Source organism: Bombina bombina, chromosome 5 (assembly GCF_027579735.1).
Source record: "Bombina bombina isolate aBomBom1 chromosome 5, aBomBom1.pri, whole genome shotgun sequence".
Lineage (NCBI taxonomy): Eukaryota > Metazoa > Chordata > Amphibia > Anura > Bombinatoridae > Bombina > Bombina bombina.
The window spans coordinates 1,014,940,512-1,014,958,539 of NC_069503.1; the positions used below are offsets into that span (position 1 = coordinate 1,014,940,512).

At 41.5% G+C, this 18,028-nt stretch overlaps 1 protein-coding gene across 1 annotated transcript in view; it reads left to right on the forward strand.

Annotated features, from left to right (window-relative positions):
- The window catches only part of LOC128661095 (V-type proton ATPase subunit C 1), a 229,817-nt gene that overhangs the window by 89,448 nt on the left and 122,341 nt on the right, over positions 1 to 18,028 (forward strand). The window contains exons 6-8 of the mRNA XM_053715264.1: positions 2,883 to 2,974; positions 5,364 to 5,462; positions 6,021 to 6,089. Coding sequence (XP_053571239.1) covers positions 2,883 to 2,974; positions 5,364 to 5,462; positions 6,021 to 6,089 — 260 coding nt within the window. The remainder of the gene's footprint in view (positions 1 to 2,882; positions 2,975 to 5,363; positions 5,463 to 6,020; positions 6,090 to 18,028) is intronic.

Below are 18,028 nucleotides of genomic sequence, written 5' to 3' on the forward strand. Positions count from 1 at the left end.
AGGATCAAGCCTGTGTTTAAAGCTGTTGCTCCGCCATGGAGTTTAAACTTAGTTCTTAACGTTTTACAGGGTGTTCCGTTTGAACCCCTTCATTCCATTGATATAAAATTGTTATCTTGGAAAGTTCTGTTTTTAATGGCTATTTCCTCGGCTCGAAGAGTCTCTGAGTTATCAGCCTTACATTGTGATTCTCCTTATCTGATTTTTCACTCAGACAAGGTAGTTCTGCGTACTAAACCTGGGTTCTTACCTAAGGTAGTCACTAACAGGAATATCAATCAAGAGATTGTTGTTCCATCCTTGTGTCCAAATCCTTCTTCAAAGAAGGAACGTCTTCTACACAATCTGGATGTAGTTCGTGCCCTCAAGTTCTACTTGCAGGCAACTAAAGATTTTCGCCAAACTTCTTCCCTGTTTGTCGTTTATTCTGGACAGAGGAGAGGTCAAAAAGCTTCTGCTACCTCTCTCTCTTTTTGGCTTCGTAGCATAATACGTTTAGCCTATGAGACTGCTGGACAGCAGCCTCCTGAAAGAATTACAGCTCATTCCACTAGAGCTGTGGCTTCCACTTGGGCCTTTAAGAATGAGGCCTCTGTTGAACAGATTTGCAAGGCTGCAACTTGGTCTTCGCTTCATACTTTTTCCAAATTTTACAAATTTGACACTTTTGCTTCTTCGGAGGCTATTTTTGGGAGAAAGGTTCTTCAGGCAGTGGTTCCTTCTGTATAATGAGCCTGCCTATCCCTCCCGTCATCCGTGTACTTTTGCTTTGGTATTGGTATCCCAGAAGTAATGATGACCCGTGGACTGATCACACATAACAGAAGAAAATATAATTTATGCTTACCTGATAAATTCCTTTCTTCTGTTGTGTGATCAGTCCACGGCCCGCCCTGTTTTAAGGCAGGTAAATATCTTTTAAATTATACTCCAGTCACCACTTCACCCTTGGTTTCTCCTTTCTCGTTGATTCTTGGTCGAATGACTGGGAGTGACGTAGAGGGGAGGAGCTATATGCAGCTCTGCTGGGTGAATCCTCTTGCATTTCCTGTTGGGGAGGAGTTATATCCCAGAAGTAATGATGACCCGTGGACTGATCACACAACAGAAGAAAGGAATTTATCAGGTAAGCATAAATTATGTTTTTTACAGTTATACTGCATCAGTTTCAAGTGATTTAGCATATGAGTATTATGTCCCTTTAACTGGTGCTTTAGTCTATGCTGAAGCTGTACTGCAGGATGCACTAACTGGTGCTTTAGTCTATGCTAAAGCTGTACTGCAGGATCCATTAACTGGTGCTTTAGTCTATGCTGAAGCTGTACTGCAGGATGCACTAACTGGTGCTTTAGTGTATGCTGAAGCTGTACTGCAGGATGCACTAACTGGTGCTTTAGTCTATGCTGAAGCTGTACTGCAGGATGCACTAACTGGTGCTTTAGTGTATGCTGAAGCTGTACTGCAGGATGCATTAACTGGTGCTTTAGTCTATGCTGAAGCTGTACTGCAGGATGCATTAACTGGTGCTTTAGTCTATGCTGAAGCTGTACTGCAGGATGCACTAACTGGTGCTTTAGTCTATGCTGAAGCTGTACTGCAGGATGCATTAACTGGTGCTTTAGTCTATGCTGAAGCTGTACTACAGGATGCACTAACTGGTGCTTTAGTCTATGCTGAAGCTGTACTGCAGGATGCACTTACTGGTGCTTTAGTCTATGCTAAAGCTGTACTGCAGGATCCATTAACTGGTGCTTTAGTGTATGCTGAAGCTCTACTGCAGGATACATTAACTGGTGCTTTAGGCTATGCTGAAGCTGTACTGCAGGATACATTAACTGGTGCTTTAGTCTATGCTGAAGCTGTACTGCAGGATGCACTTACTGGTGCTTTAGTCTATGCTAAAGCTGTACTGCAGGATCCATTAACTGGTGCTTTAGTGTATGCTGAAGCTGTACTGCAGGATACATTAACTGGTGCTTTAGTCTATGCTGAAGCTGTACTGCAGGATGCACTAACTGGTGCTTTAGTCTATGCTGAAGCTGTACTGCAGGATGCACTTACTGGTGCTTTAGTCTATGCTAAAGCTGTACTGCAGGATCCATTAACTGGTGCTTTAGTCTATGCTGAAGCTGTACTGCAGGATGCACTAACTGGTGCTTTAGTGTATGCTGAAGCTGTACTGCAGGATGCACTAACTGGTGCTTTAGTCTATGCTGAAGCTGTACTGCAGGATGCACTAACTGGTGCTTTAGTCTATGCTGAAGCTGTACTGCAGGATGCACTAACTGGTGCTTTAGTCTATGCTGAAGCTGTACTGCAGGATGCACTAACTGGTGCTTTAGTCTATGCTGAAGCTGTACTGCAGGATGCACTAACTGGTGCTTTAGTGTATGCTGAAGCTGTACTGCAGGATGCACTAACTGGTGCTTTAGTCTATGCTAAAGCTGTACTGCAGGATGCACTAACTGGTGCTTTAGTCTATGCATCCTTCAGTACAGCAAAGCACATTGCTCTAAACCCCAGCATGCCATCGACTTTTATGATCTTTTGCTCTGCCTTTATTTATTTTTTTGTTACAGGTCTTAACTAGGCAAAGATTAGAAAAATAGCTGAGATTTACTATTTCTAGCTGTGTCTGATTGTGACCTATTTATTTGGAGACCATTTAATGAGCAGTCTTGTTATCGCTCCTGTAGTCTTCAATGTACTGTACATTATTAGCTACAAATAATTGTTAGTGCAGCTGTTGCTTATTCTGTATTCTATATTTGTCCAGATCAAATACAATTGTTAGCCCTTTTTTATCCAAAAACAAAACGTCTAGATCATTGTTTTCTGTGGGGTTTTTTTTTGTTAGCTGAATTCTTTTTCTTTATTCCCAGGGTGTAACCCAGATTGATAATGATCTTAAAGCAAGGGCCTCTGCTTATAATAATCTAAAAGGAAATCTTCAGAACTTGGAAAGAAAAAATGCGTAAGATATTTCTTCTTAATGTACTTTATGTCAGATATGCAACAGACACAGATTTTATGGTTTCCTCTTGTTCTTAGTTGATGGCTGTTTTGTTGGTAAACACTATGGGGTTTATGTAAATGACATTTTATTTGGTTTCCTTTTAAAACTTTGTTTTGCTTTGAAGCCTGGTAAAAACATTTCAGTGACCTTTTTTTTTTTATCAGTGTGTTCCCTGTATTGTGTGTGGGACTCTTTTAATTAACGTCTTATCATGGTCATAATCTGCACTAAGATTACAACAGTCATATGTTTTGGGGGTCACTTTTTTGAGTCCGCTCCTGGGGTCCCACTACACAGCCTAATTTGAAAGAGAGAGGTCAGCTCTTTCAAATGTGGATGATCAGCATAAAAACAGCAGTAACCTGCAGCATCACTTAAAGTGTTTTTTTAATGAGGGGCTGGGGTCTACAAGAGTGCACCTATTTCCTTCTCATTTGCACTATAGGGACCCCTCAGTTGAGGCAGTTGATCATGGTTAAACCTCTGCCACTAGAAACCAGGTAATCACTAGTGTTGGGGAGGGAACTATTGCAGAGCTTCTATCTCCCTATCTGATTTGAAGGGACAGTATACTGTAAAAAAAAATTTTTGTATCCAATAACATTTTATATCGGCTGCAGAGTATAAAATGTACAAGAAATGGCTTCTTTTACTTTATTTTTTGTATATGAAATAGCTGGTTTTGTTATTTGAAACCACAAACCAATATTTTATTACTTTGTTTACACAAATTTTTTTATATTATGTCCGTCTGTATGCTAAAGCCCAATACTTAGGAGAGATAAGTAATAACATGTTCATTTTATATTGTTCTCTCTAACCGCCACTGGGAGTTTAATTTCTTCTGCGGACTGTTTACACAGCTTTTCTATAGCCAATACTTAAAGGGACACGAAACCCAAAGTTTTTCTTTTATGATTCAGATAGAGCATGCCATTTTAAACAACATTCCAATGTATTTATTTTTTCTAATTTGCTTAATTGTCTTGGTATCCTTTAAGTAACAGCAATGTACATGGGTGAGGCTATAACATAAGGCATATATGTGCAGTCACCAATCAGCATCTTCTGACCCTACCAAGAGAACAAACCCCCCCCCCCCCAAAAAAAAATAAATAGAAGTACGACGATTAAGCCTTCCTCAACAGTCACAAATGGGGAGAGGTGTGGGCATGAAAGGGTTAATAGCACGCAGCTCTGGTTCCCTTGAGGAGGGCCTCGAAACCCCTGTATTCCTACACACAAAGAACATTTCAGATTAACCTGGCAATGCTCATATCGCAATACCACCTCTGCTGGGAAGCCAATCCAGGTATCAACTACTCCACAGGATTGTATCATGACAAGAAGTAAATTGGAAAGTTGGATTTCATGTCTCTTTAAAGGAATAGTCTAGTGAAAATTAAACTTTCATGATTCAGATAGAGCATGCAATTCTAAGCAACTTTCTAATTTACTCCTATTATCTTTATTTGAAAAAGCAGGAATGTAAGCATAGGAGCTGGCCCATTTTTGGTTCAGCCCCTTGGTAGCGCTTTTCGATTAAATGTAGCCACAAATCAGCAAGCGCTACCCAGGTGCTGAACCAAAAATGGGCCAGCTCCTATGCTTACATTCCTGCTTTTTAAATAAAGATAATAGGAGTAAATTAGAAAGTTGCTTAGAATTGCATGCTCTATCTGTATCATGAAAGTTTAATTTTGATTAGACTATCCCTTTAAGTATAGACATTTTCTGTATAGGTAGAGATACCACAGGCTAAATCTGCTAATTCAAATGCTGAAATAAGGGTAAAGGAGCCATTTGTAAGAAATGTATTACACTCCAGCAGGTAAAATGGATCATTGCAAGCAAATTAAAGGGGATACAAATTTAGGGTAAACTGACTGGCTATATATCACCTTATGTGAAAGACAGAATTACGCTCTTTTGTGAAAGCTAAAATGAAAGATTCTCAAATGTAGGTTTACTTAGTGTGGGTTCATGTTCTCTGTAAATTTTGATCTCTCATATAAGAAAACGGCTGTTTATAGTATACTTTTTTTTTTTTTGTTTTATTTAAAAAAAAAAATGTGTATATGGGGCTGCCATACATAAAGGAAAACCCATATTAAGTTGTCTGTACAATGTACAAAACATTCTAACAGCACTTATAATGAGCCCATTATAAAGCTGTAAATCTGTAAAGGGATATGAATATTAAATATTTCCGTAATTGCTACCGGATTGCTGTTTACTACAAAAATCATGATTATTTTTAAGGAAAGCACATGGAAAATATCAGTAATATGGCTTTGCATTTGTTCCACAACTAACACAGGTTTTTTAATATAATTTTCCCCCATAGCGGAAGTTTGATAACCAGAAGTCTGGCTGAAATTGTAAAAAAAGATGACTTCGTTCTTGATTCAGAGTACCTGGTCACGCTTTTGGTAGTCGTCCCTAAGTAAGTATTTCCATATTGTTTTTTAGATACTGTTGTTGTTATGATAATTTATTATTTTAAAGTGATGCACATTTTATGTACAATGTATTTAAAGCGTTAAAAATAACTTTTCCAATGGTGTTTGTGAATAGAGCTTATTGAGACCAGCTATTTCATTCTGTCTCATATCATTACCTACTAATTGCTGGACTATCTGCACATTTAGCAGTGCTGGAGAGAAAGCTCTACAATGATTGTTAGATTCTACCCCTCTTGTAAATTTTACAATTTGTAGGGTCTATCTAAATTATGTTTCTACCAGTTGTAGAAAGTACAACTGTTATACTAATTACATTTTTTTTCTTTGAAATAACCTCCTAGCTCCTGATTACAAGCATTTGGTTTTCAAATGACAAAGTATTTTGTAACAAACGGGGTTGAAACATGCTATGGGCACTGGTAAACAAGTGTGGTAAAGGGATTGACCGCAGAGCTTTCCAAAAGGACTCTGCTTTTGCTACATTTTGGATATGTTTAATTGCTGATGTTCAACTTTGTATCATTTTTTTATTTTCATAGGAATAACTACAATGAATGGGTAAAGCAATATGAGACTCTCTCTGAGATGGTTGTCCCTCGATCCAGCAAGTAAGTAAGATCCTGAATAATACCAGTTTATATGCCTATTCTATGGCATCTCCAGCATTCTGATGTAGATCACGGACAACTGCAGAATAAAAGACTGTAAATTTTAAAACATATGCAGCTGCATATAACTCCTTTCCATATTAATGGGAGGAGAGTCCACTGCTTCATTCATTACTTGTGGGAGGCAAAGACACCCCAGCCAAAGGCTTAAATACCTCCCCCACTCCCCTCATCCCCCAGTCATTCTTTGTCTTTCGTCACAGGAGGTTGGCAGAGAAGTGTTGGAAGATTCGGCGTAGTCTCTTATGGAGGGTAGTACTCTTCGAAATGGGACTGTAGTTTTAAGTAATCCTGTCAGCCTCTCAGTGAGAGCATGAATGAAAGTTAGAGTCCGAAGATGCAGGGAGTGACGTCTCTGCAAAACAATCCCGACTCATGTTAACAGCTCCTTGGCAATCAGCGTTGACGAGTTTCGCTGCCTGCCTTTTATTCACTCAAGTCCATGTCAGGAGCGATGCTACTAACCTGTCGCACTTGAACGGCCGTGTTCCTGTCCCAAAGCATAGATTCTGGTAAGATCGTTTAATTTATACACATATGATAACGCAAGAAGACATGGTCACAGTGTGTCTCCTTTTATCTGTATAGATTAAAGGGTTAATATCCCTGGAAATGGGATTATTGAACAGGGGGTATTTATGCATAATATCTTTATTGTGTTAATGCTACGTAATGTGTGAGATGAGGCTCTAGCAATGTGTGAACAGTCAGGTGAAGATCGGCGCAGCCTTTTTTTGGCGCATTTTCTCTATAGTGCAGGGGTGGTTCTGCATGGCACTCCATGTGACCGGGTGTGGCCTCTTCAACTTTCTCTTTCCTGATCGGCATTTGCGGGAGACGTAACGGTTTCTCGGTGGTCCGGGTTATAAGAGGTGGTGAGTGCCCTGGCCATTGGTGTATAAGGGTGCCATTTAATCTATCTCAGTCCGTATTAAAGGCGCAAGCTATGGAGGACTCTGATATGTTAGAGGATACTCCCTCTTTAATTAAATATAATACCTGTGTTTATTGTGAGGAGGTACAGATGCCTGCTCAACTGTGTTCCACATGCTTTGATAAGATTGCAATATCTAAAAAGAATAAGATATTTAGTACTACTGAGCCGTCCCCCTCTGAGGGTTCGCCATCCCGCGAGGTGCGTTCCCAACATTCATCTCTGATTACACATGTAGCTCTCCAAGGCCCTACTAATCCTCCTGCGGGAGGGGCCTCCTGGCCGCCAGATTTCGCTGCCCAGTTGCAAGTGGTTTCTGTGACTTTCCATGCCCTACCACGCCCTGCAAAGCGCAAGTGAAGGGAAAGACATAGCCTTCTGTCCCAGGGGTCATCTAATCCTTTGGATGTCTCTGAGAGATTATCCGATGAGGACGCCTCCGACTCATCAGAGGGCACTTCCTCTGGGACAGAATCGGCGTCTTCAAGACCTCCTGCTATGGAGGAGCCAGATTTTAAGTTTAAGGTGGAGCATTTGCGCTTTTTACTGAAAGAAGTGCTTGCTACGTTGGAGGTTCCGAAACCGAAATTTCCGGAAGAACTTTCAATCCCTAAGATAGATAGGGTTTACGAGGACAGGAAGGTGCCTCAGACCTTCCCAGTTCCCGTGAAGATGGCTACAATTATTAAGAATGAGTGGGAGAAACTGGGCTCGTCCTTTTCTCCCTCTAACTCTTTTAAATAGCTGTTCCCTGTTCCGGACTCTTGGCTTGAGCTATGGGGGGGGGCATTACTAAGGTGGTTAGAGCTATCTCCACGCTCGCTTCGTCGTTCAAAGAGCCCATGGATAAAAAGTTAAACCCCGTGAGTTGAAACATCTTTCTCAACATGGATTCTGTTTTCCAACTGGCAGCGGCGATCTATGCGGTGGCTGGAGCCTCTACCTATTGGTGTGACGCACTGTCAGCTATGGTTGAGGTGGAGATTCCACTCGAGGAGATACAGGAAAAGATTAAGGCCTTAAGGGTAGCTAATTCTTTTATCTGTGATGCAAACATGCAGGTTATTCGCCGGAATGCCAAGATATCAAGTTTCTCTAATCTAGCCCGCAGGGCTCTATGGGAAAGTTGTGGTCTTCTGACATGACTTCCAAGTCTAGATTACTATCCCTTCCATTTCAGGGGAAAGTGCTTTTTGGTCCAGGCCTGGACTCTCTCTCATATCCACGGTCACGGGAGGCAAGGGTGCTTTCCTTCCGCAGGATAAGAAGAATAAGCCTAAGGGCTCTACTTTTGGTCCCTTTCGTTCAGACAAGTCTCAACGCCAGCAGCCTGCTGCAAAGACCGAGCAGTCCAAGGGATCTTGGAAGCCAGCTTAATCTTGGAACAAGTCCAAGCAGAGCAAGAAGCCTGCCAAGACAAAGTCGGCATGAAGGGGCACCCCCCCGATCCGTCACTGGATCGCGTATGGGGCAGACTATCTCTGTTCGCAGAGGCTTGGATGAGAGACCTACAGGATCCTTGGGTTCTGGAGGTTATCACCCAGGGTTACAGGATAGGGTTCAAGACTCATCCGCCCAGGGGCAGATTCCTCCTGTCAAAGAGACACCTTTCTAGAGTGCGTGAGACAATAGACTTGAAGGATGCCTACCTTCACCTGCTAATCCACAAGGACCGCGTTGGGTTCCTAAGATTCGCATTTCTGAACCAGCACTTCCAGTTTGTGGCCCTATTGTTATATCTGGCGACTACCCCAAGAGTCTTTTCGAAGGTTCTGGGGGCGCTGTTTGCAGTAGCGAGAGCCAGAGGTATTGCGGTGGCTCCTTATCTGGACGATATTCTGGTCCAGGCTCCATCCTGCAGTCTTGCGGAGGACCACTCGAGGGCTCTTCTTCTCCTTCGATCCCATGGATGGAAGATAAATGAAGGAAAGAGTTCTCTGGTTCCCAGCAACAGGGTGGAGTTCCTGGGTATGATAATAGATTCCATATCTATGAAGATATTCTTGACAGATCAGTGACATTCCAAGATTGGGTCCACCTGTCTTGCCCTTCAGATCTCAAGGCCATCTGTGGCCAGGTGTATGGAGGTGATTGGACTCATGGTATCCAGCATAGATGTCATTCCATTCGCCAGTTTCCATCTCAGACCTCTTCAGTTATGCATGTTGAGACAATGGAACGGCGATCATTAAGATCTATCCCAACAGATCTCTCTGGACAACCGAGTGAGGGAATCCCTCTCTTGGTGTATCTGTCCGGCACAGCTGGCCCAGGGGACATACTTCTTTAGGCCATCCTGGGAGATTGTGACCACGGACACAAGTCTATCAGGATAGGGAGCTGTTTGGGGTGATAGAAGGGCACAGGGCAGGTGGACTCGAGAGGAGTCGACTCTACCAATAAATATTCTGCAACTTCGAGCAATATTCAACGCTCTGAGGGCTTGGCACCACCTGGGGTCATCCCGATTCATCAGATTCCAGTCGGACAAAATTCCCTTGTGGCTTACATAAACCATCAGGGGGGAACGAGAAGCTCCCTAGCCATGAGGGCAGTATCTTGGATTCTGGAATGGGCAGAGACTCGCAATTGTTCGCTCTCAGCGATCCACATTCCAGGTGTGGACAGCTGGGAAGCGGACTTTCTCAGCAGACAATTGTTTCATCCAGGGGAATGGTCTCTCCATCCTAAGGTGTTTGCGGAGATCTGCAACAAATGGGGGACGCTGGAGATAGACCTCATGGCGTCCAGACTCAACTTTAAGCTACCCAGATATGGGTCACAGTGCAAAGACTCACAGACAGAGCTAATAGATGCCTTAGCGGTGCCTTGGAAGTTGAACCTAATTAAAAATTTTCCACCGTTGCCACTTCTTCCTCGAGTGGTGGCCCGCATCAAACAGGAGCAAGCTTTGACCATTCTGATTGCTCCGTTGTGGCCGCGGAGGATGTGGCTTGTGGATCTGGTGGGTGATGTCATCGTCTCCTCCATGGAGGTTACCCTGTCGCAGAGATCTGCTGGTTCAGGGTCCCTTTCTACACAAAATCTCAATTCTCTGAGGCTGACTGCGGGGAGATTGAAAGCCTAGTCTTGGCTAAGAGAGGTTTTTCTGAGAGTAATTGATACTCTCATCCAGGCCAGGAAGATGATCACTTATCGCATCTATCATAAGGTGTGGATGACCTACTTATCCTGGTGTGAGGAACGTGGATATCCCTGCACAAGGCTAGGGTGTCCAGGATTCTTATTTGTGGTGTATTCAGGGAAGCGTAGGGGGCAGAGGGCCTCTTCCACTTCTGTGTTTTTGGTTGAGGAGCATTATGAGTTTAGCCTATGAGACAGCGGGACATAACCTCCTCCGAGGATTACGGCTCACTCAACTAGAGCTGTGGCCTCTTCTTGGGCCTTTAACAATGAGGCCTCTGTGGAGCACATTCATAAGGCAGCTACTTGGTCCTCCTTACATACTTTTACAGAGTTTTACAAAATTGCTGTGTTTGGGGGAGAGGTTCTGCAGGATGTGGTGACCTCAGTATAGGGTCCGCCTCCTTTTACCCTCCCGTTTTTGTTCATTCAGTGTCCTCTAGAGCTTGTGTTTTTGTTCCCACAAGTAATGAATGAAGCAGTGGACTCTCCTCCCATTAAGATGGAAAACATAAATTATGCTTACCTGATAATTTCATTTTCCCATTAAGATGGAAAACATAAATTATGCTTACCTGATAATTTCATTTCCATCTGCCCCCGCCCGTTTGCTCCGGTGGACGGATCTACATTTAATATTATTCTTCTGGCACCATTTATACCCTGATATTTCTCCTTCTGTTCCTTGTTCCCTTGGCAGAATGACTGTGGGATGAGGGGAGTGGGGGAGTTATTTAGGCCTTTGGCTGGGGTTTCTTTGCCTCCTCCTGGTGGCCAGGTTCTTATTTCCCACCTGTAATGAATGAAGCAATGGACTCTCCTCCCACAGATGGAAATTAAATTATCAGGTAAGCATAATTTATGTTTTTTCTGAAATATACGATATGACTCACATGACAGATGTGTTTGCCACTGTCAGATTAAGCTACATACAGTACCTATCTTTTTTTTGTGAATCTTCCATGTTCATAGTGTAGATTATGGCCCCATTGGTGGGTCCAGTATTATAGGGCACTTTAGAAGAGCTTTCCTTTTGTTTTTGGGATTGCTGTCAATTTGCAGAGACACTTTTGCCCCCATTCTAATACATCGGAATTCCCTTTTACGGTGAATTGTATGGCTTTTGTAGTTTTTTTCAGGCTTGAAGCTGTTTCAGTCCTTTAGAAAACCCTACCACTTGTCATAAGCTTTTGAAATGAATTTACAAGGTCGTTGCACCCTCTATACTCACATCTGTTTTATGCTTGTCTTCTTGAAAACTGCTGTTAGCTTGTTGTGAGCATATTTTGCACATTATCTTTTTGTCAATGTTTATTTTTTTAAGAACTTATTATTATTATTATTATTATTATTATTATTATTATTATTAATAATAATATTAAATTCTCAAGAAGTAAAATGAAAGAATTTGTAAAAAAAAAAAAAAAAAAAAAAAAAAACAGATCTAGACTCATGAGATTGTAAAGTTCCAAAATGTCACCAGCAGTAATTGTTGTAGTCGAAAGAATTTGACATCACAAGTTTACTGCACAGTTAGTACATTTAAAATGGACACAGTTACAAATCCCCAGAATTCTGAATTCCAAAATCTAGAATTATTCAGAAAACAAGACTGGCAGGAAATAGTGCTGTTATCTAGTGCTCTTGCAAATGAATAAAATTAAAGTGATCGTAAATCCTAGCATTTTTTGAACCGCTAGGATCTACCAATGCAGCAAATAAAGGGGACGTTCACTCATAAAGGATATAACACTTCATGCTGAAAGTTCCTTTGTTTGTCTGTTCGCCGCACTGAGCACCTCAGGCTGCCCACAGCAGAACGCTATTTTGCTGTGAGGTGATCTTAGCTAATAGCGTGCTAGCTATCCAGCATAATGAAAGCTGGCCCACACGGCTATTGGCTAAGAGCTGGAAAGTCAACTCACTGAAAAACAGTGTTCTGCTGTGGGCTGCCTGTGATGCTCAGCGCGGCGAACGCTTCAGACAAATAAAGGAATTTTTATGATGAAGTATTTTATACTTCATAACTGAAAGTCCCCTTTATTTGTTCCGCTGGTAAATCCTAGAGTTTCACAAAATGCTGGGATTTACGATCACTTTAATTCAAAACTGTTGCATAGTGCTCCAGACATGTGCAGGCTCCTGAATTTACGTTCCTACTTTTCTTTTAGTAATAGAAGTAAATTAGAAAGTTGTTTAAATTTGCACACTCTATCTGAATCATGAAAGAAAGAGGAAAAAAAAGGTTTTCTGTTCCTTTAAACATGTTTTGATTTGTATAAAGAGAAAAGCTTACATGAACAATTTTGTTAATATACTGCCACCTAGTGGACAAGCAAGTAATAACAGGATTTTTTTTTATATTCTACTTATAACATGGCATGTTAAAATCAATATAAAGTTCAGTGTTTCAATAATAATCCACACAATACAGAAACTTGCATCGCTATTTTAAAAATAAAATATCAAGTAGTATTCTCTAGTCATAAATTATTTTTTGTTTCAAAGTAATTGTTACCCCCTCTCCTTTGCTTTCTAACATGGTTCATTATCTGGAATTTTGAATATATTAGAGCTCTAAAGTTTTGGAATTTACAATTGGATTTATACTTATTGGGTTCATATTTTCCCTAATATCTTTTTTTTTGTGCGGCATAATACATAAATTACATAACTTGTAGTGCTATATCTATAATTTTTATAATTTTTTATATATATATATATATTTTTATTTATAATATACATCTTCCAGCTTAACCCACCAATTGCCGACAGCCTGGGTGCAAAGATATGGCAAAATACAGGAACAGACGTTTGCACTCACAGGTCTTTTTTCAAACTTTTAATGTGGAACGTTTTCGGGGTATTATAACCCCATCATCAGCATACAACAGTGACAATAATCAAACATTTTATAGTGTTTTACAACCAAAGTGTACCAATCACAAACCTCACATCTCCCCCAGCTTTCGCGGCAAGATTATCGGCAGTGGAACGCATAATGCGTTCCACCGTCTTGGCTAATACCGGAAGTTTGAAACGTCACTTCCGGTTTAGTGCAAATTACGAATTTTATGCACCTAAACAACAAATCTCAAAAAAACCTGATTAGCTTCCAGGTTATATACACCCTGTGTTGGTGTGGAGTGATAAGTGCTTAAAACAATCAACACTGTCAATACACTCGATTTCTCGTGTCAAACTGTGTGGCGTATGTGTACATTGCCATGACAACCGTTGCCATGGAGACAACAATAGACAGCTGCTCAAATGCACACATACATTTAAAGTGAATAACACAGACTATATATATTTAAAAATTTAAGACGGGATATGATAAATACCTAATCCCTAAGGTGGAACATATCGAAGGAAATTAAAATCAAAATCAAATTGGATTACATTGTTGTGCCATTAATAGCCCATCCCCAATATTTATAATGTGTTAATGGATAACTCTAAACTTCGTTGTAGAATTACAAGTGATGAATATGAGCTGGGATAAGGCTGAACTAACTACAAACACTGAGATAAATGGGAGGGCTGATGTGACTGATCTAAACCTATGTATGCAGTTCACACCTGTGTCTACCTTGAGACCAAATGTAATATCGCCGTCCATACATTATATCAATATTGTATCTAAGGATAAATACTTTGTAAGATGGATGATACATATATACAGTATCAATGGATAAATGTATTCATAGACTTGACGGCAGATAGGCTACCTAAGAAACTGTAGGTGTAAGATATTAATATTAGTGATAGGATGTATTTCTCCAACATTGGTGTGTCCGGTCCACGGCGTCATCCTTACTTGTGGGATATCTCTTCCCCAACAGGAAATGGCAAAGAGTCCCAGCAAAGCTGGCCATATAGTCCCTCCTAGGCTCCGCCCACCCCAGTCATTCTCTTTGCCGTTGCACAGGCAACATCTCCACGGAGATGGTTAAGAGTTTTTTGGTGTTTTAATGTAGTTTTTATTCTTCTATCAAGTGTTTGTTATTTTAAAATATTGCTGGTATGTACTATTTACTCTGAAACAGAAAAGGATGAAGATTTCTGTTTGTAAGAGGAAGATGATTTTAGCAGACAGTAACTAAAATCGATTGCTGTTTCCACATAGGACTGTTGAGATGAAGTAACTTCAGTTGGGGGAAACAGTTAGCAGACTTTTCTGCTTAAGGTATGACTAGCCATATTTTTAACAAGACTGTGTAATGCTGGAAGGCTGTCATTTCCCCTCATGGGGACCGGTAAGCCATTTTCTTAGTCAAACATACAGAATAAAGGGCTTAATAAGGGCTAAAAAAACTGGTAGACATTTTTATGGGCTAAATCGATTGCTTTATTTGGGCATATTATTCAGATTTAGGCTATCAATTGGCATTTATAATCTTGGGGAACGTTTATAAAACGGCAGGCACTGTGTTGGACACCTTTTTCAGTCAGGGGGCCTTTCTAGTTATAGACTGAGCCTCATTTTCGCGCCATTACTGCACAGTTGTTTTTGGAGAGCAGGGCATGCAGATGCATGTGTGAGGATCTAAGAATCACTAAAAAAGCTTCTAGAAGGCGTCATTTGGTATCGTATTCCCCTCTGGGCTTGGTTGGGTCTCAGCAAAGACTATAGCTGGGACTGTATAGGGGTTAAATTTTAAAACGGCTCCGGTTCTGTTATTTTAAGGGTTAAGGGTTAAAGCTCTGAAATTTGGTGTGCAATACTTTTAATGCTTTAAGACACTGTGGTGAAATTTTGGTACAATTCCTTCATACTTTTTCACATATTCAGTAATAAAGTGTTTTCTGTTTGAAATTTAAAGAGACAGTAACGGTTTTATTTTATAACGTTTTTTGTGCTTTGTTGACAAGTTTAAGACTGTTTAACATGTCTGTACCTTCAGATAAGCTATGTTCTATATGTATGAAAGCCAATGTGTCTCCCCATTTAAATTTATGTGATAATTGTGCCATAGCGTCCAAACAAAGAAAGGACAGTACTGCCACAGATAATGATATTGCCCAAGATGATTCCTCAGATGAGGGGCGTAAACATACTACATCATCTCCTACTGTGTCTACGCCAGTTTTGCCCACGCAGGAGGCCCCTAGTACATCTAGTGCGCCAATACTTATTACCATGCAACAATTAACGGCTGTAATGGATAACTCCATAGCAAATCTTTTATCCAAAATGCCTACTTATCAGAGAAAGCGCGATTGCTCTGTTTTAAACACTGAAGAGCAAGAGGGCGCTGATGATAATTGTTCTGTCATACCCTCACACCAATCTGAAGGGGCAATGAGGGAGGTTTTGTCTGATGGAGAAATCTCAGATTCAGGAAAAATTTCTCATCAAGCTGAACCTGATGTTGTGACATTTAAATTTAAATTAGAACATCTCCGCGCACTGCTTAAGGAGGTGTTATCTACTCTGGATGATTGTGACAGCTTGGTCATTCCAGAGAAATTATGCAAGATGGACAAGTTCCTAGAGGTTCCGGTGCCCCCCGACGCTTTTCCTATACCCAAGCGGGTGGCGGACATAGTAAATAAGGAGTGGGAAAAGCCCGGCATACCTTTTGTTCCCCCCCCTATATTTAAGAAATTATTTCCTATGGTCGACCCCAGAAAGGACTTATGGCAGACAGTCCCCAAGGTCGAGGGGGCAGTTTCTACTCTAAACAAACGCACTACTATTCCTATTGAAGATAGTTGTGCTTTCAAAGATCCTATGGATAAAAAATTAGAAGGTTTGCTTAAAAAGATTTTTGTACAGCAAGGCTACCTTCTACAACCAATTTCATGCATTGTTCCTGTCACTACGGCAGCGTGGTTCTGGTTCGAGGAACTAGAAAAGTCGCTCAGTAGAGAAACTCCATATGAGGAGGTTATGGACAGAGTTAACGCACTTAAATTGGCTAACTCTTTTATTTTAGATGCCGCTTTGCAATTAGCTAGACTAGCGGCGAAAAATTCAGGGTTTGCTATCGTGGCGCGCAGAGCGCTTTGGCTAAAGTCTTGGTCAGCGGATGTGTCATCCAAGACAAAATTGCTTAACATCCCTTTCAAGGGTAAAACTTTATTTGGACCAGAATTGAAAGAGATTATTTCAGACATCACTGGGGGAAAGGGCCACGCCCTTCCACAGGATAGGTCTTTTAAGGCTAAAAATAAGCCTAATTTTCATCCTTTTCGCAGAAACGGACCAGCCTCTAATTCTGCATCCTCTAAGCAAGAGGGTAATACCTCACAACCCAAACCAGCCTGGAAACCAATGCAAGGCTGGAACAAGGGTAAGCAGGCCAAGAAGCCTGCCACTGCTAACAAAACAGCATGAAGGAGTAGCCCCCGATCCGGGACCGGATCTAGTGGGGGGCTGACTCTCTCTCTTTGCTCAGGCTTGGGCAAGAGATGTTCAGGATCCTTGGGCGCTAGAAATAGTTTCTCAAGGTTATCTCCTGGAATTCAAGGAACTACCCCCAAGGGGAAGGTTCCACAGGTCTCACTTATCCTCAAACCAAATAAAGAGACAGGCATTCTTACATTGTGTAGAAGACCTGTTAAAAATGGGAGTGATACACCCAGTTCCAATAAAGGAACAAGGAATGGGATTTTATTCCAATCTGTTCGTAGTTCCCAAAAAGGAGGGAACGTTCAGACCAATTTTGGATTTGAAGATCCTAAACAAATTTCTCAGGGTACCATCGTTCAAAATGGAAACTATTCAAACGATTCTACCCACCATCCAGGAAAGTCAATTTATGACTACCGTGGATCTAAAGGATGCGTACCTACACATTCCTATCCACAAGGAACATCATCAGTTCCTAAGGTTCGCCTTTCTGGACAAGCATTACCAGTTTGTGGCCCTCCCATTCGGGTTGGCCACTGCTCCAAGGATTTTCACAAAGGTGCTAGGGTCCCTTCTAGCGGTTCTAAGACCAAGGGGCATTGCAGTAGTACCTTACTTGGACGACATTCTAATACAAGCGTCGTCTCTGTCAAAAGCAAAGGCTCATACGGAGATCGTTCTAGCCTTTCTCAGATCTCACGGATGGAAGGTGAACAAAGAAAAAAGTTCTCTGTCCCCGTCAACAAGAGTTCCCTTCTTGGGAACCATAATAGATTCCTTAGAAATGAGGATTTTTCTGACAGAGGTCAGAAAATCAAAACTTCTAAGCTCTTGTCAAATGCTTCATTCTGTTCCTCGTCTTTCCATAGTGCAGTGCATGGAAGTAGTAGGATTGATGGTTGCAACAATGGACATAGTCCCTTTTGCACGAATTCATCTAAGACCATTATAACTGTGCATGCTCAAACAGTGGAATGGGGATTATACAGACTTGTCTCCAATGATTCAAGTAGATCAAAAGACCAGAGATTCACTCCGTTGGTGGCTGACCCTGGACAATCTATCCCAGGGAATGAGCTTCCGCAGACCAGAGTGGGTCATTGTCACGACCGACGCCAGTCTGGTGGGCTGGGGCGCGGTCTGGGAATCCCTGAAAGCTCAGGGACTATGGTCTCGGGAAGAGTCTCTTCTCCCGATAAACATTCTGGAACTGAGAGCGATATTCAATGCTCTCAGAGCTTGGCCTCAACTAGCAAAGGCCAAATTCATAAGGTTTCAATCAGACAACATGACGACTGTTGCATATATCAATCATCAGGGGGGACCAAAGAGTTCCCTGGCGATGAAAGAGGTGACCAAAATAATTCAATGGGCGGAGGATCACTCCTGCCACTTGTCTGCGATCCACATCCCAGGAGTGGAAAATTGGGAAGCGGATTTTCT